The 19,342-nt window shown below is 51.7% G+C and overlaps 1 protein-coding gene across 1 annotated transcript in view; it reads right to left on the bottom strand.

Annotated features, from left to right (window-relative positions):
* The window catches only part of LOC105727849 (transcription elongation regulator 1-like protein), a 74,629-nt gene that overhangs the window by 43,355 nt on the left and 11,932 nt on the right, over positions 1 to 19,342 (bottom strand). Inside the window, exon 5 of the mRNA XM_064373724.1 lies at positions 7,689 to 7,843. Coding sequence (XP_064229794.1) covers positions 7,689 to 7,843 — 155 coding nt within the window. The remainder of the gene's footprint in view (positions 1 to 7,688; positions 7,844 to 19,342) is intronic.

The following is a 19,342-nucleotide window of genomic DNA, read 5'->3' as shown; positions in this document are numbered from 1 at the left end:
TCTAGTGCGAGTGTGAACGGATCAGTCTCTTTGGGGAAAGGTTCAGCAATACCTACCCAACATTTAAAATGCACGTACCTTTTGACAACAACTCTAATCATGTGGAATCCACAATAGGCATGCTTGCAGAAACACTCCTAAAGTAAATACCTAGGTACAAAGATGTTCCTTTCAGCACCGTGTGTGTGATCACAGAGCAGATGACCCAGATGTCCATCCAAGGGGAGGGTCTGAGTTCGTCATCATGCACCCAGACAGGGCGAGGGTGGGGAGGGTGGGGGGACAGGAGACCAATAGGAGAGGGGGAAAAGCAGGGGAGCAGAGGGAGAGAAAACTGGGTGCGAGAGACAGGGAGGCTCTGAGTCTGAAAGATAGCCAAGACGCGTTACAGGTGTGGTGCAGACAGCGCGAGGCAGCGTGCCGATCTCTAGCACGTTTTTATTAATGCACACACACCAACATCTATGTGTTTTTAAATGTAATTTTTATGCATTTGCCAGCAAGGCTATGCCTATGTGTGTGTGTGTGTGCGCACATGCACATGTGTGTTTGTATGTGTGTCTGTGTCTGTCTGTGTGTGTATGTCTGTGTATATGTGTGTGTCTGTGTGCTTGTGTGTCTATCTGTGTGTACATGTGTCTGTGTGTGTATGTGTGTGTGTATGTGTGCTTGTGTGTGTATGTTTGTATGTGTATCTGTGTGTCTGTGGGTGTATTTGTGTTTGTGTGTATGTGTGTGTCTGTGGGTATATGTGTGTGTATGTGTATGTCTGTGTGCTTGCGTGTGTGTATGTGTGTGTGTCTGTGTGTGTATATGTGTGTGTATGTCTGTGTGTATTTGTGTTTGTGTGTATGTGTGTGTCTGTGGGTATATGTGTGTGTCTGTGTGCTTGTGTCTGTATGTGCTTGTGTGTGTATGTCTGCATGTGTGTGTAAGTCACTGAGGTCAGAGCGTGTGGCTGGCTGCATTAGGTAGCAGAAGTCCTGAGTCTCTGAGCCAAATGTCTTTCTTTCTGTGAGTGGAGGGGTATATACCTAACTTTGTCGGTTTTCTTAGAGAGAGTAGGCACAATCTTTGGTAAAACTTACTACAGAATCATAGGAGCCAAGTGTTGGTGTGTATGGCAAATTTGCATTCAGATGGGATCCTTGGCTCCCCTAGACTCCCATTCATCACGTCTCTCATACGCAGATGTGCTCCAGCAATACAGACAAGTCCAGTCTGTGCACCCGTGGGCACCAGGCTGGACCTGCTGTGGAGTGGGCTGGATCCAACCCGGCCCCTGCACAGCCAGGCCTCTCACCCCTGGAGCAGCTGACATGCCCACGCCTGCTCCTGGTAGGAGCTCAGCCCCACAGGACCCTGCTGCGACTGGCCCTGAGCTGTGTGCTCTGCCCTCTCTGATGGGGCATCCTGCTCCACACCCTGTCCAATGCCCTACCCTGCTGGCTCAGATTCTGAGTCCTGAGGAGGATGGTGCTTGGTAGGTGAGAGGGTGGTGTCATCCTCCCAGGCTCCCCGGAACAGTTGCACTCAGCCCTGTGAGTTGAATGCGAACCCCAGGCCACGCCTTACCCTCAGGTCCCCCCATCTAGGCAGCGCTCAGGCTCAGCATCTATGTGGAAAATCAGTGCTCTCCCAGGACTGGGGCTTTCCTGGGCACAAAGAGGGGCACAGTGGGGGGTCCTCCTGCATGGGCCGGGACCCCAGAGAGCCTCTGGCAGGGGCTGGGCCAGAGCTCATCCACAGGCAGGCAGCCGTCGGGGTGTCCAGGAGGCAGACAAGGGCGGCACCAGGACGAGATGCGGAGCAGGAGCCCCCGGCAGAGAGGGCGAGGCGCACGGCTCAGGACAGCAGGGCCTGTGGGGCTGAGCTCCTGCCAGGAGAGGTGGTGGGGCTGGCTGCGAGGGGCCGGTCGGACCCACCCCGCTCCACCAGCAGGTCCAGCCAGGTGCCCACAGACGCCGAAACTGGACTCGTCTGTATCCCTAGATTGGGTCCTCCTTTTGAGAGAAATGTGATGGCTGTGAAGTTTCCGCGGTAGGAAGAGCCACAGCAGAGCTGGGCAGATTTCTGAACTGTCCCTATCAGGAGACGGACCTGACACGGTCGTTTGCTTTGCTAGGCCTGGGCTCCCAGCTGAAACTCAGGGAGGAAGTTCTGGATTTGGTGGATAACCATAATGGGCAGTCTCTCCGTGGTCACTTGGAAATCCCACAGCACAGGGGCTGTGGCAATGCAGGGCTTCCCCAGCCTTCCGTGCCTCCAGGTCACTGTCCCCAGGCAGGTGAGCCCCACCCTCCACTCTCGCAGCTCAGCCTCACGCCTTCTTCCTCCTGCCTTAGAGCTCAAAGCACACCCTTTGCCTCCCCGCCCTGCCTCCTGGGGTCCAGTGTGAGTGACTGTGCCTCAGGGAGAAGCCCCTGGCCGCTGCGCTGAGTCACCCCACTCCATCCATCCATCGTCCCTTACTTCTCTTCCCCAACACGCCAGAGACAGCACTGCCTGTCCGACATCTGCTCCTCGTGGGCGTCCTGTGTCCAGCCAGCGCTTGGCCAGTCACTAGTCCCTAAATAAAGGACTGGTTTAGAAGAAAATGAAAGTCCTCTCTTCCCTCCTTTCCCTTGCTTCCTTCCCCCTCCCCTCCCCTCCCCTCCTCTCCCCTCCCCTTCCCTTGCTCCAGGCCCCAGAGGTGGGTGGTGGCCTGAGGCCTTAGGACCTGGGGAAAACTACTTTGAAAAATGCTATTCTAGTGTCAGTCTTTCTCCACTGAATTCACCTGTACATCCAGGAACCTGGCTCAGCCCCTGCCCACCTGGCCTCCCAGGTGAGGCCAAACACAGCAGGCTGAAGGGTGGGTTTGATCAGTGTCCCAGAGACTCCCCCAGCGCCCACTCAGCCCGGCTCGCTCCCTCCCTTCCACAGGCTGCCCTGCGAGATCCAGCCTCACACTGCTTCCTGCAGTCAACTCGGGATTCCGCAGGGAAGAGACACCTGCCCAGCTCGCCTGCTTCAACCTGGCATCATGTTACGAGACTGACCAAAGTGGGCACTAAATGGAGCTTAGCAAACAAGCCACCCTGTTCATGCACTGTGCAGAGGAGACTCAGGCCCTGGAGGCCGGCGGAGGCTGACAGGATATAAGGCCAGGATTCCTCCCAGAGTGCCTGGGGCAAGTGGGTTCTGGGTGGGCAGAGCGTCCCACGTCGCCCTGAGTGCTCATGGACAGAGCCCCACAGCAGCTCTCCACCCTCCAGGGCTCCAGCATCTGTGTTTTCGGCGTCCCGGGGTCCCCCTGAGTGCCCGGCCGCCTGGGCCCCTGGTGAGTTAGATCCAGTGTGCGCAGTCTGCCGGGACAAACGATGCAAGGGAAAGTGACTCATTCACCAGCCACAGCTGTGTTTACCCACAGGACAATTTGACATCCTACATGGGGAAATGAATGTCATCATCAGTTTACGCTGGTCTTGAATGTACATGGCTACGGCATTTACAGAGCAGTTGAAGCCCAGTGAAGCTCATGTCATCTCTCCCGCCGGCCAGGGAGGGAGAGGGTTGAGTGCCTGGCTGCTGCAGCTGCTGTCTTGTGAGCTGGCACAAGGAGTCACCTGTGGCATCACAGGCTCACAGGGGCCTGGCCAGGCAGACCTTGGGTCTGGCGTCAGACCCGCAGGGGTGCCAATCCCCACTCCCCACTCAGCAGAGGTGTGGTCCTGGGCAAGTTAGCTAAGCTCCTTTTTAAAGCCCTCTCTTCTGTAAAGCAGGCATGGGCCACAGAATAATGCCCCCCACCATTCCCAAGCAATGCCCACATCCGAATCCTGGAAGCTGTGCATACGCTGGGCTACCTGGCCAAGGGGACGGAGGCTGCTAAGCCGCTCCCCTTGAGGCTGGAGACCATTCTGTGTAATCCAGGTGGCCCCACAGATCACAGGGATCCTTCAGAGTGGAAGCGGGAGGCAGAAGGACCAGAGCCAGAGAGAAGAGAGAGGCGTGAAGATAAACGAGGGGGCCACGAGTCAAGGAAACCAGGCAGCCTCTAGAAGCTGGAAGAGGCCAGCGGCGGCTTCACCCCTCGAGCCCCCAGAAGGAACACAGTCCTGCCGATGCCAGCCAGGCTCTGCTGGACCTCTGCCCCCCAGAACTGTAAGATCCTCCCCTCGTGTGACTGTCGGCCCCGTGGTGATCATTTGTTATAGCAGCAAGGGGTCTCCAGTGCTGATGGCATCCGCTGCATGGGGCTGAGGCGGGGAGTCAACTGAACCAAGTGTGGGGGCTGCACACTCAGGGTCCCTCCAGGGGGCCCTCCCCAAGGCAGTGAGAAGGCCCCCTCTTCAGTTCTTACCCCTGGGCTCCTGGTCCTCCTCGTTCTCTGGGAGGCACTAACAGGAGACAGCCAGGCTGGATGGGAAAGAGGCCGGGGTTTGTATTCCCTCTCTCTCCCCGGCCTCCTCCCCTCCACCCCAGAGGAAGACCCCAGGGCCCCATCTCCAAAACTTCCCACTTGGCTGCACCAAATGTCCCAGTGAAGCCACAGGTGGCCCCCGTGGTCAGGGCAGGCAGACAGGGCCAAGGTGGTGGGCTGCAGGTACACAGCCAGATGGCGGGGGGGTTCTGCCATCACTAGCAACAGAGGGTTCAGCTGCCACAGGTGAAGACAGAGAACCACGCCTCTGACACGCCCGAAGAACGGAGTGGGTAGGAACGCAACAGCGAGCACCCTCCAAACCGAAGCGTGCGTAAGATCCGCACGGATGGGACTGGGGGGCAGCCTGGTACTTCTCATTTTCCCTCAGTTCTACTGGCATTTATTCTCAACTAACAGCACAGCTACTACAGCTATAAAAAATCTGGATGCACTGCAAGGTAATTAGAAAATAATTCAAGACTTCACTCGAATCCTTCAGCAATGTTAACAGAATGAAAAAGCAGACTCTCTCCTTTTCTGTGGAATGACGGATGTCTCAGCACTCCCGGCTGCGTCCTGTATCCCACAGCTACCTGGCACTGTGAGCCATGATTTCCACATCTCATATCCCCATGAACACACGCACACTCTCAGACACACACACGCACACACACAGACACACATGCCCTCTCACACACACGCACACAGGCACACACACGTGCACATACACGCACACTCTCAGACACACGCACACACACAGACACACATGCCCTCTCACACACATGCACACAGGCACACACACGTGCACATACACACACTCTCAGACACACACACGCACACACACAGACACACATGCCCTCTCACACACACCCCTAAGACCTAAGGGCAGTTAAGTGTGGCAGCCATTTTACAAATTTCATTTATTTCATTTGCCTCTTTAAAAAGAGTGAGTGTTGACTGAAATGCTTAATTGTCCCATTTCAGGCTACAAATAGGTATTAATATATTCAAATCTACAATGAGTGATAGTTGAACAAAATGTGAAAAACAAAACTCTCCACCCAGAGACATCTCCCCTAGAGCTTGTTATCAAAATTACAGTTAAATATCTGAGGAGCCCCAGTGAACGCCCAGCCAGGGAGAATGCCAGTCACTGCTGATGGCTGCACGTCGTCAACTCTGCTCTCTGATCATGGATTAATCCTCCAGAAACACCTCCCGTCCTTGTTGTTTTGCTGCAAAGCTCTAGGGTGCATTTTAGGAAGTTAGAAGTTGTGCTCTCAAACATCAATTCTACCCTGGCAACCGGAAGTTGAGAAATGACGTCGTTTGCATATCCTTAAGATTCAGGTTAAAAAAAAAAAGACTGGTTGAAGCCAAATCTCTTCCTCTTTTTATATGAGGAAGGAAGTAAGATTAAAAATCATTTTATAACTATATGTAGCTTTGTAATCTGTGTCCATCTCAGCAGAGTACTTGTCTACCATAATAAAATGGGTATCAGACAAAATACCACAACATGTTAAATCTAAATTAATCAGGTGTTTCTGGTGGTAAAACCTTAACTCTCTACCTTTCAGAGTATAAAATGAGATCCTTGTTAGTAGAAGGAAATGGAGCATCGAGCTAGGAGCCAGGTAATCCAGGCCCCTGTGGTCCACCCACCGTCCTGGCAGCCGGGAGACAGCAGGTGGCCCAGTGGGATGTCTGCAGACGCCTCTCTGCCTCTTTTCAGACCTGACCTGATTTGGTCCAAACAACAGAAATGAGCGAGCAACTATGCATTGCCTTTAATAAGTTCATTTCTTTCTCATTACGACCAATTCTTTGGGGGAAAAATGAAACAGCACCCAATTATCTACAAGAACCAAGCTAAAGAAAGGAGTGAGGAATCTGCCTGCGTGATCTGCCTTTGCCAAGCAAATAAAATCACGGTGTGGACAAACTGTCCCTTCATGTTTCTCGTGGGATCAGAGGGTGCCATGATTTTCCTAAATGGTGCACCATCCTCCCGTCCACGAGTAAGCACCTGGAGAGGGTGTTCTCCGTGATGGTTTTAAAGCATTCTTTCAGGATGTGCAAGGCCCCCGTTTAATAATGAATGTGACCTGCTCAAAGGAGGAAACATAATCGCCAGATTCAGTCTCCCCCGCCCCTAAATACAGCAGCATGTCACAGACTCAGTTACACATGCTCCTTGGAGATCTTTCTTTTCCCAGCATCAGTTGATTCGGAGTCTCTGGAGAATGCTGTCATTATTTTAAGCGGAATAAACATATTAAACGTGTGATGTCTCGATCTTAAAAGGAGACTAGCATCACGTCTCTTAGCATGGTTAAAAGTGCTGATGACACTTCTATGATACTGACTTCTAAAGCTTCGGTCAAACACCTCTGGATTTGACACAAAGTGTGAACTGACATCATCCAGTGTTAGCCCTCAAGGATGTGAAATAAAAAAACGCCTATGAACCCAATAAAGCACCACACAAAACTAAAACAAAGACTGGAGCTCCCATTTCACGGGCTGGGCCTTGCAGCCAGGCGTCTCTGCCTCTCAGGTTGGCGGGGAGTTCCCGCTCTCAGATGTCTCCAGTGGAGTCAAGACTGAATCCACATGCTCAGGGAGGAGGGCTTTCCTGACACTGCAGCTACTAAAATACACATCAGATCGAATCGGAAAAGATCCTTTGTGAAAATGCTCAAAGTTCCTCTCTGATTCTTGGTGAAACAAGATTTACAGGCACGTCGTCAGAAACGGCTGCCTCTGCCAAGCGCCCCATCCCTCTACAGCTGAAGAGAATCCCTTCCCCCATCTGTGACCAGGGCTTTGTCGAATGGAGGCATCCATCTAAACCCAACAGCAGATCGATGTAGGGCAAAGGTCTAAAGCGGATGGAAGGTAGAAGAAAATACACTCCCATCTGTGTACATCTGGCCTCGCAAGTGGCGTTCATAAGACATTTGGAAGAAGAATAAGATGCTGGCTAACAGTGATGCTGGGTGGGAGCTTCGAGGGGCTGATGGAACAAACAGGCTTCTCTGCATTAGTCACCTTACATGATGCAAAAAGACGGCCAGAGCCGACCGCTCCGAAGGATCAAGGTTTCTGCAGGAAGTGCCATAAAAACTTGTTTACTAAATTCTGCAATCGTGCACAGGACTCCTTAACAGTCAATTTCCAACATAACCAAAAAGAAACATGCTTTCATTTTACGCTCATTAGAAATAAACAGCTTAAACACTTCAGAGTAGGTGCGAATAACCCAGGGCTTAGTTACTTGCTGGCGCCTCCAGCTTGCGCTTGTGGGGCGGGTCCTCGATGATCCTGTTGAGGTCGCCGCGGTCCTTCAGGTCCATGGGCTTCTCCCAGACAGACAGGTGCATCGTTGGGTTGAAGAAGAAAACCCGGTCATCGCCCGTCCAGACCACACACCTGTTCGAGTGGAGAAACTCAACTCAGTCACTCTCAGAGACACGTAATCAGAAAGTCGTCAGCATGAACTCTCACTGAAAAATCCCCTCAGGACAAACCCACGCATGTGCAAAGCTTGTTTATGGGTGGTATGAATACTAAAAACAAAGCCCTCCTTTTCAGGGCACCTTGCAGATCTGACTCGTGTTTTATCTCATTTGATTAACAGGTAGACAGTCTCATCACCAGCCTTGGACCAGTCAGAACACCAACATGCAGAGAAGCCAAGGTCACACACGGCAGAGCGCTCTCCAGCCCAGCAGCTGGCTCTGCCGCAGAGCACTCTGGGGCACCTCTGGCCCCGGTTCCGGGAATGGAGTGATTCGGAGAGAGGCTCCCTGCACTTCCCAGCTGGAGCTCTGCACGGCCGTCGAGCGATGCACACGGCCCAGCTCATGACCCTCCAGCAGCAGCAGGATGAAAAGGCGCAACCGAAGCCCTGGTGTCCTGCTCATTTGTGGATGAGGAAATAATGAAGATCTGTATTTTCATATATGGAAACTGAAGATATCTAAAAGGAATCATGTGTGATTTTAAAACCCCTTATCCGTGAAAGATTATCAGAAAAGATTAAAAAGAAAAAAAGTGAATGAAGAAAAACAAAGAGAGGGAAGGAAAAGAAAAAAGCCCCTCCTTAAGGAATGTGGGGCTGGGAGCCTGTGGCGCGGAGGTGCACGGAGAGCTCTGTACTCTGAACCCACGCTGTCCCCACGAGCGAGCGCAGCAGACAAAGAACAGCAAGGCCGGTCTGGGCTCTGGGGTTATCCTCTCAGTGGTGTCAGGGTGTTGTAGAGAATGAGGCCTGGGCTGGCACCGAGGCCCCTTCCAGGTCTGGACCTCCCAGAAGGTTCCACTGGGGCAAGGCTCCTGCCCTGTCTGGGCGCCAGGCTCCTGCCCTGTCTGGGCGCCAGCTTCCTGCAGTGACCTCAGAAGGTCCCCTGGCCTCCACAAGACTCCTGGGACTTCTCAGATGTGCAGGAATGAGTGGGTGGGAACTGCCCACATGTGCAGCCCACGTACCCACCTCTTGCTATTGACTTCCCTCTGAGGAGGCCCCCGACCTGTTGGGGGTACTGTCGGCCACTGCCTGGGCCCCAACAGCCCACTCACGCCTCACCCCGGCCAGCCTCACACAAATTCTGGAGGATGTGTGGATTCGTGCCTGTGGAAGCCACTCTATTTTGCATGGAGAAAACCATTTCATGCTTTACTCAGCCAGGCATGTTCCATGGGTTGGACGAGGGCTCAGGGCCTGGGAACCCTGGGAAGACCAGGATCCTTCCCAGCAATGACTCTGAGAAGGTGTGCCATGTCCACTGCTCAGTCCAGCCATGTTCATGAGTGTGGGAGCCAAAATCACGGCCCCAAAGATGTCCATGTCCTAATCCCCAGAACACGTATGATCACCTTATGTCACAAAGGAATCTGTGCACTTGAGACCAGGATCCTGAGACGGAGAATAGCCTGGGTCATTCAGATGACCCCAGAGGTAATTACGAGGGTCCTTCTCAGAGGAAGGCGGGAAGATCAGAGAGGAGGAGACAGAAGGATGGAGGCTGAGATCTCTCTCTCTCTCTCTCTCTCTCTCTCTCTCTCTCACACACACACACACACAGAGGCAAACACACACAGACACGCAGAGACACGCATGCACACATATATACCTGCACACGGACATGCACATAAACACAGAGACATATACACACAGACACACAGAGACACACATGCACACACATATATACACACAGAGAGACACATACATACAGAGACACACACAGACACATACAGACAGACACAGAGACACAGATGCACACAGACATAAGACACACACAGATACATACAGACAGACACATACAGACACACAGAGACACAGATGCACACAGACACACATACAGAGACACACAGAGACACACATGCACACACAGACACACACAGACACACACAGACACAGACACAGAGACACACATGCACACGTATACACACGCAGACACACTTGTGCACAGAGAGGGAGAGAGATCAGAAGATGCCTGGCCTTGAAGGTTGAGGAAGGAATTGTGAGCTCTGGGTTGCAGGGACCTCAGGAAGATGGAAAAGGCAGGGAAATGGATCTCCCCAGAGGCTCCAGCCCTGCCCACACCTTGACTTTAGCCCAGTGAGACCTGTGTCAGACTTCTGACCCTCCTGACTATAAGAGAATCCATGTGTGTCACTGGAGCCTTGAGTCTGTGGGAGACGAATCACTGGGCTCCCCGCTCCAGGACCCTCTGCCCTGAGTGCCAGCATCTGGGAGCCTTGACCTGAACCCCAAGTGCTGTGCCTGGAGGCCTTGGCCACAGCTGGCCTGCTCATCGTGTGGCAAAATATGACCTGCCCTTCTGCCTGGCAAAGTCTCCAGCTCTAGCCTGCCTTCGACCTGCTGGGTGACCTTGAGAAGGTCGCCTCCCCTCCCTGGTGGCCTCATGCCCTCAGCCCTTCAGGTAGGGTACGGAATGGGAATTTGCTTTATCTGGACAGTCCTCCACTAGTGAAATGGATCAAAATAGTATCACACTGCCATGCCAGGCCCTGCCCTCAGGAAAGTCAGGCTCACAGGCCCTTGGGGTGCTATCCAGGGCCATGCTGGAGGCGGGAAGATAAGGCTGGTCAACTGCAACAGACTCCATGCCTAGGGAGCCGATCCCTTCCTGCTCTCAAGTCGGGCAGACCCTCGTCCCCAGCAAGCCCAGGCTGGGGATACATGACCTCTGGGACCTGCAGGGAGGCTGTGGGTATGCATTTATGGTGCAGAACCCGGCTGGCATAGGAAGTTTTTATTGAGTCTAAAGCTGAAGGTAATTACACTGTGGTGTAAATTATGCATAATTCAGCTACTGCATGAACTCTGGAGACAGCATGGGCCAGTAGGGAACATAAGCTCAGGACAGGGACTAACTCCTTCCCTCCAGACGCAGACCTGGTGATATCACACTTTCCGGGTGGAGCTGTGAGAGAGTGGGCCACAGGCAGAGCCTATCATTAGCTCCCCACGATACGTGGGCCCTTTGGGAACGGGTAGGAGGTGGATGGTTTTACTGCTGCGACAGTGGGCTCTGTCTCCAGGCAGCCTCTCCCAGGGAGTGCAGCTAGAGTCATTGATGAGACCCTGAGGCCAGCGGGGGTGCAGGGAGGAGGGCAACCCTGAGTCTGCCTCCTCATGCTGCACGTCCCACACCCACTGTGTCAGGACAGAGTAGGGCCAGTTCTGGCCACACATAGGCTTCAGAAGCTTCCGTGACTGGATGGTGGCTGGAAAGGCAGCTCCAAGCCTGAAGCACCCAGCAGCAGGAGGGCCCATTTCTAACAGTATTGCTTGGACGTTTTTTCCAAGCTCTCAGAGCCAAAGGGAGGGCTGGCTTCATTTGATCTCAAACCTCCCACAGGCTTGGGGAGCTTTCCTAATCTGAGAAATCACCAGCTTTCCTGAACGTCCAGGAGCCAGCTCTGAGCCAGGTGAGGGCTGGAGGACTCGGGAAGAAGAAGCTCCCCCGAAGGTGAGAGGATGACCGATCGATTGCCTGGCAGGGACCAGCAAGAGCTCTGTTCTGCCTGCTGCAGAGTTTAAGGAAAACAGGATGTCAACTTTGGGCCCTGACAGCACATGTGGCTCTCCTGTCACCCTGCACTAGGCTGAGGGCAGGTCAGTGGCTGTATGAGTCTGTTCTCACATTGCTGTAAGGATATACCTGAGGCTGAGTAGTTTATAAAGAAAAGAGGTGTAATTGACTCAGTTCTGCATGGCTGGGGAGGCCTCAGGAAACTTACAATCATGGAGGAAGGTACCTCTTCACAGGCAGCAGGAGAGAGAATGAGTGCCAGCAGGGGAAGTGCCAGACGCTTATAAAACCATCAGATCTCATGAGAACTCACTCACTATCATGAGAACAGCATGGGGGAAACCATTCCATGACTCAGTTACCTCCACCTGGTCCTACCCTTGACACACGGGGATTACAATTCGAGGTGAGATTTGGGTGTGGACACAGAGCCATCATATTCCACCACCAGTCTCTCCCAAATCTCATGTCCCTTTCACATTTTAAAACCAATCATGCCTTCCCAACAGTCCCCCGAACTCTTAAATCATTCCAGCATTAACCCAAAATTCCAACTCCAAAGTCTCATCGAGACAAGGCAAATCCTTTCCATCTATGAGACTGTAAAATAAAAAATGAGTTAGTTATTTCCAAGATACAATGGGGGTACAGGCATTGGATAAATGCTCCTATGCCAAATGGGAGAAATTGACCAAAACAGACAGGCTATAGGCCCCATGCAAGTCCAAAATCCAACTGGACAGTCATTAAGGCTTAAAGTTCCAAAATGACCTCATTTGACTCCATGTTTGACATCCAGGTCATGCTAATGAAAGAGGTGTGCTCCCATGGCCTTGGGTAGCTCTTCCCCTGTGGCTTTGCAGTGTAAAGCCCCTTATGGCTGTTTCCATGGGCTGGTGTTGAGTGACTGTGGCTTTTCCAGGTGCATGGTGTAAGCTGTAGGTGAATCTACCATTCTGGGTTCTGAAGGACAGTGGCCCTCTTCTCACAGCTCCACTAGGCAGTGCCCCAGTAGGGACTCTGTATGAGAGCTCCGACCCCACATTTCCCTTCTTCACTGCCCTAGCAGAGCTTCTCTATGAGGGCTCCGCACCTGCAGCCAACATCTTCCTGGACATCCAGGCACTTCCATGCTTCCTCTGAAATCTAGGCGGAGGTTCCCAAACCTCAGTTCTTGACTTCTGTGCACCCACAGGCTTAATACCACATGGAAGCCACCAAGGCTTGGGGCTTGCACCCTCTGAAGCAATGGCCTGAGATGTAGCTTTGCCCCTTTTCACCATGGCTGAAGCTGAAGCAGCTAGGATGCAGGGCACCTTGCCCCACGGCTGCACAGAGCAAGGGGGGCCCTGGGCCCACAGAAACAATTGTTTCCTCCTAGGCCTCCAGGTCTGTAATGTCAGGATTTGCCGCGAAGGTCTCTGACATGCCCTGGAGACATTTTCTCCATTGCCTTGGTGATTAACATTTGGTTCCTTGTCATTTATGTAAATTTCTGCAGCTGGCTTAAATTGCTCCTCTGAAAATGGGTTTCTCTTTTCTATCACACGGTCAGGCTGCAAATTTTCCAAACTTTTATGCTCTTCCTTTTCTTGAATGCTTTGCCACTTAGAAATTTCTTCCACCAGATACCCTAAATCATCTCGCTCAAGTTCAAAGTTCCACAGATCTCTAGGGCAGGGGCAAAAAGTCTCCAGTCTCTGCTAAAGCATAGCAAGAGTGAACTCTGCTCCAGTTCCCAACAAGTACCTCATCTCCACCTGAGACCACGTTAGCCTGGACTTCACTGTCAATACCACTACCAAGATCAAAGCCATTCAACAAGTCCCTAGAAAGTTCCAAACTTTTCCACATCTTCCTGTCTTTTGAGCCCTCCAACTCTCTAGAAAGTTCCAAACTTTCCCACATCTTCCTGTCTTTTAAGCCTTCCAAGTCTCTAGGAAGTTACAAACTATTCCACATTTTGCTATCTTCTTCTGAGCCCTCCAAACTGTTCCAATCTCTTCCTGTTACCCAGTTCCAAAGTTGCTTGCACATTTTCAGGTATCCTTATAACCACACTCCACTCCTAGTAAGAATTTACTGTATTAGTCCATACTCATGGTATTGCTATAAAGAAATACCCAAGACTGGGTAATTTATAAAAAAAAGAGGTTTGATTGACTTACAGTTCCACATGGCTGGGGAGGCCTCAGGAAACTTACAATCATGGTAAAAGGCACCACTTCACAGGGTGGCAGGAGAGAGAATGAGTGCCAGCATGGGAAATGTCAGACGCTTATAAAACCATCAGATCTCATGAGAACTCACTATCATGAGAACAGCATGGGGGAAACTGCCCCCATGATTCAATTACCTCCACCTGGTCCTGTCCTGGACACATCGGGATTATGGGGATTATAATTCAAGGTGAGATTTGGGAGGGGACACAGAGCCGGCCCATATTAGGTGTGGGCAGGCAGATTCATTCAGGAGGGCCCAAGCCGGCGTCAGTGCTGGTGGGTCCAGGAAGAGGTGCAGCAGAATTGACAGTCCCACTGAAGCCTCCCCAACACTAGGCTGAGTAGCGTGTGAGGATGCTGGGCACGTGGCTTCCTCTAGCAGAGGGAGGAAAGGGCGGGGCTGCCTGGCTTAGACTCATCTCCAGCCAGGGCAGCAGGACCCACCGGAATTTCCCGGGGGCCCTGGTTTCCATGGAAAACCAAAGCATGTTCACCAAAGGCCAGGGCAGTGTGAGGAAGCTGGGTTTCCTCGCTCCTCTGCTGGGCTGCTCACCCTAAGTCCTGTGTGCTCTTTCCCTAGAGGACTGAATGCACTGAGACGCTGGAAACCTGCATTCCAGAGTCCTGGTGGAAGGCCCCAGGTGGCCCCATCCACTGGCTGCGTCATTTTCTCATCGACTTTCTGAGGAATTTTCCAGCTGCCCTACGAGCTTTGCTATTAACAAGAAAGAGGCTTTACATTTGGGGATTTATATTTATTCAGCCCAATTCCTCTCAGATCCTAGGCCAGCCTTTCTTGTAAATGCCTCGGGATGTGCTGACCCTAAGTCCCTGGTTCTCAGGTGCAGAGAGGCCCAGGGTGCCTTCTTATGCTGGGAGCAGACAGCACCCTGGAGTGCCCCAAAGTGTGGGGAAACAGCTGGCAATTCCCTAACTCAGCATCACCCACCTTCTCACGCCAGGGAGGGGTGGAGCTAATCAGGACTTGGTAAGAGATTACATCCAGGAGATGGCGAAGCAATGGCAATTGACATGCCACCCATTTATATCCAGGCCACAGAAAGTCCAGCTCCTGAGCCCTGGGGAAATGCATGGAGTTGAACCAGAACTGGCAGCCGGTAAATAAATGCAGTTCCCCAGGAGAAATCCACCCATCCTCTCGTCATGGTTGGCTTCCACTAGACGGAGCAGCTGTAACACGCAGAATTAATTTTATGTACCATCTTATGCCCATTCTAGGTAATACGTATGTGCTCCCCTTGTTTAATCACTGTAATTTCTGGACGCCTGCCATATTCCCTCCTCTCTCTAACTGTCCCCGTATCCCAGAGGATATGGTTAGTGTCTCAGTTATTTAAGTCTGGTACAGCACGTCCACACCGAGCAGCTGCAATGCAGGAAGATCTGGGTTTCGTCGAACGAACCCTGGGGTTGTTGCTTTGTTGTATGAAAGGATTCCCACACCCATCCTGCAAACAGCAGGACCCCAAGTTTCAGAATCAGCTAGCTGGCGGGGAAGGAGTGCGCCCCTTCCAGTCCCCCCACACAGCGCCTCCCATGGGTGCCTGTCTGTCTCCATCCGTCTTACATCCCTGAGTGCCCTGCTCCAGGTGAGTCCTGGGGCTGGACAGCACCACACACACTCCTGAGGCCAGGCCGCCGGGGTTGAGCTCTCAGAAGGAAAGACCACGCCCAGTGCCCTTTGCCATCTTCTCTCCCCCTCCTCGTCCCACCCCCACCCCGGCGCCTTCTCTGGGGTTTTGTATCTGGCAAGGGGCTGACCTGGGCCAGACTGAGTGGCCCAGGCCCATTCACCTGGCAGCGGGGTGAGGTACTAGGGCTCATAAGGACTCCAGGAGGAGCGTGTGGCCACCTTCCTCCCGCCTTCCTTCCCTCCTGAGTAGGTTCTCCAGCCCGGCCGTGTCTGGCCATGGCTCCAACCTTCACTTCGAGAAGAAGGCCCGGATACACAAGACGAGGACGCGGCTACTCACAGGTGTGCTGTTCTAAGGCTGCAGGGGCCGCCTGGGCTGAGCACCTGCCGCGTGGGTGTGTGGCTTCTCCGCTTCAGGCCATGGGCAGTCTTGCTGTCCTTTCTCGAAAGCCAGTCGGGCTAGTGACGTTGTAGGCAGAAGGTCGTCCAGGCACTGGCCGCTGCTCCTCTGCCCGGGGAGAGTCCAGGAGCCTGGGGGTGCGGCTTTGGCCTCCCGAGAGCACGGCTCCCCTCCTTCCTCCTTTGAGGTAAAAAAGATGCCAGGAAAGAGCACCAGGGAGAGAGTGGAAGGGAGCTGGGGGACAAGTGAGTGGGACATCCCCGTGCTGCACCAACAGCAAATGCTTCTTGGCTGAAAACAGAGCTCCCCTCGCCTTGGGCTCAGGTGTCGGTGCTCCTGAAGGCATCACTGTTGACTTCTTGGCATAATTCTTAAAAGATTTTACCAATCCATCTTTAGTTATTTCACATACATGGATTTTGTCCCTGTTAAATAATGAGCAGCAGGGAAACACCATTCCCTGGCTAGGGTGAGCCGAGGCTGCTCAGGGCCCAGCCAGCTCTGCCCAGCCTTGCAGCACAGATGTAAGGAGGCTTGTCTGGAGGGCAGCTCCTGGCCCAGGCAGGCTCTGAGAACACAGGTTTCTGTGGAGAGCTGGGCTCCACCCGGGCTGAGGGCTCCCATAGAGTCTGTCTTTACAGAGCTCAGAAGGGATGCCACCCTGCTCTGGTACCCATCAGAGTCCTGGCTTTCCTCGAACCCCAGGGGCTTATCCAATTTCTGATCTCCCTGCCAGTCTAAGATGGGTAGAATTGCTACCTGCCCAATGCAGGCGGGGGCCGACAGCACGTCCCAGAGCCAGTGGCTGCCCGGGGATGAAAGCAGGGTGGCCTGGGGACCCGTGAAAATCAGCCCAGAGGGAACTGGAGGTGGCACAGCCCATGGCTCACCCCCCACTCCAGGGGCTGCTCCCTCCACGGTCTCTCAAATGGGAGCTAAATGGCAGTTTCCCCGCCGACTCCTCCCTGCTCACTAAACCACACTGACATTTAATTCAACATTAGAGTCCCCCCCCGACAAGCGACTCCTCCTGTCCCTTCTCTGACATAATAAAAGACTCAATTGTGCAAAAGGGCCGAAGTGACATTTGGTTTATCTTCAGTGCTACATATTCAGAGAAGAGTGATGTGTCGTCCCTCAGCTTAGCCAGAGCAATTGCAAGTCAAGGAAGAATGAAACCGACACATCTCTCTTAATAACCATAATTTCTAATCACCTTTTCTTTCTTGAACATCATCCAAACGTGTTATGCCTTGGGAAACTTGTTCCTTCTTTTTAGAAAAGTTCTACCAACTTCATCTCAGAACATGATTTTGAGACTAATTTTTTTAAGCCAAACATGTTCAATGCCTGTATTTAGAAAATCCAGAAAAACAGTTTTTCAAATGTCATGCCTAATAAATAATTATGAACTAATAAAAAAGATGTTACCAACAGGTACTGAAATATCAAATGAAGTCAGAATTAAGGACAAGTCATTGACAAAAAATCAGGAGAACCAAGGCATGTTAATGGGATTTCGAAATACAAAACAGCCATTTGAAAGATGCTGACACCTACAACGGCCCAGAAATCACACCTCTCGGCTGGCGTCTGCCCACACCTCTCACCTCTCCAAGGCAGCAATGCAGAATCAGCCGCTGGCTTCAGGGCTAGACACACTAACATCAGAGGAACACGGCACATTCACTCTGATAATGCGCCGTACCTCTTACCTTTTAACTACTTTTGCCTCTTAGGATAAAGCACGAATCAGCTTTGCTAGAAAGTGGTGCCTTCTGAAACTGCCAACTTCCTGACGGGCGCGACGTGTCTCGTCTTTCCCAAAGCTCACGTTCCTATCCTCCCAAGTCATTTTAAAAAGAACTTTGATCTGTGCTATCAACAGACCATGACATACAACCTGCACTGTGGCAATCTAAATTTTTTTAGAAAATAATACAATGTTAAAACCAGTATTTAATATATATTTTTAATTTCATAAAAGTAGCTAATTACTTGTAAATCTGTAATCTTTAAAATAATTTTAAGATGCTGATTTATCATTCTTTTTGACTTTTATTGATGCTTAAGCCAAAAGCTATGGATTTTACACTTCGTGAGGAATTACTATTAAAATTTTCCCATGTCATCAACACCCCAAAAACATTTTTATTACCTCCCAATAAGGGGGAGTGTTTTAATTCCCCCAAAATTACTACTTGTGTCTAAAGCCAAATTACAAAAAAAGAAGATATAGAAATTCCTAAGGAGACCAAAATAATGCTATTCTAGTGTTAACACGCATAAAAGAAGATTTGAAAAAATAAATAATTCAAGTTTCATTGCCTCTATGGCCACGCCACAAGGTCTGTCTTCTCTAGAGGAGGCTAGGATTTCATCTTGCATGAAAGAAAGCAAATGCACTGCCTTCATTTCCTTTATCCTCCTTAGAATACTATGCCTGGGACACAGCATCCTTGAAACTGCCCAGCTGTGTAAAGCTGAATAGGTTTCCAGATGGCAGAGTTGGCTACAGAAGTTACTCTGAACTTTGGCACCATTTTTAGTGGCTAAACTGGCCCAGGCAGTTAGACAAGAGTGAGTAGATGGCTCCTTCTTCATTTTTATTCCCCATCAGGGTATTGATTTTTCATTTCTCAAGCGCTTAGCGTTACATTAATACTTTCAAGGAGGCTCTGCATCTGGCCGTCTCCCGGCAGGGAGAGCAGCAGAGAGACTCCCACATAGGTAAGAATCGCTAAGGATGGCGCCTATCTGCTGATGGCATTCCTTACGGATTCACTGAGCTCCAGCAGGGAGCACCGGCTCCTGCAGCAAACGGGAGGAACATCACCCTTCTGCTCTCATCAGTTTAAACCAGTTTCCAGCACCTTATTGCTTTCTAAGATGCTTTCCCAAGAGCAGAAGCAAATCAGAAAAGTGCTGGAGGAGTTTCACCTTCGAAAGTGAGTTTATTCCCAAAAACCGCGCACAGGAGATGGGGGGCATATTCGCTCTGCTGCCTTCTCACACACTCTGTTTCTCAGCCCCTGTTTTATTCAAAATGTATTTAATAACTACACGGAAACATTAACCAAGAGCAAGACTCGTCTGATTTTTGCTGCAGATGTTTTGAGTGGATTCCAAACTCCTTACCTCCTTATCATTGCAATTCCAGCTGCCCCCAGACGGCTCTGTGATACGCAGGAGGAACTCTCTCTGAACCTGCTTTAGCCCAGCCCGCTTGGCTGGCCCCATCTACGTGGAAACCTCTGGAAGCCAGGCTTCCTTAGGAGAAGGCTGAGGTCTACACTTTCATAGACAGAGGGTCTGGTTCTGGGATCTGACCTGAGCTGGCCACCTGGACCATCACCCCTGCCTGGCTATGGGGGGCCTGGTCTCTGACCGCCAAGTGGACCATGGCAGAGAGGACGCAGCGTCTGGGACGGACAGAAGGAGATTGCCCAAGACACAGGCAGTGAGCACTGGGCTTGGTCAGGAGAGGACAGAGAGTCACCTGAGAGCCATCAGAACTTCCTCTGTAGCCCTGCCAGCTCACCCCGCCACTGTTTCAGCTGGCAGTTCCTGCGGGGTCCCCCAGGTGACTCT

Source organism: Aotus nancymaae, unplaced genomic scaffold, assembly GCF_030222135.1.
Source record: "Aotus nancymaae isolate 86718 unplaced genomic scaffold, 86718_ANA_hifiasm-v0.15.2.pri h1tg000010l, whole genome shotgun sequence".
Classification (NCBI taxonomy): domain Eukaryota; kingdom Metazoa; phylum Chordata; class Mammalia; order Primates; family Aotidae; genus Aotus; species Aotus nancymaae.
Note: the sequence above shows the minus strand (reverse complement) of the source record. Positions and strands in the feature narration are given on the sequence as shown.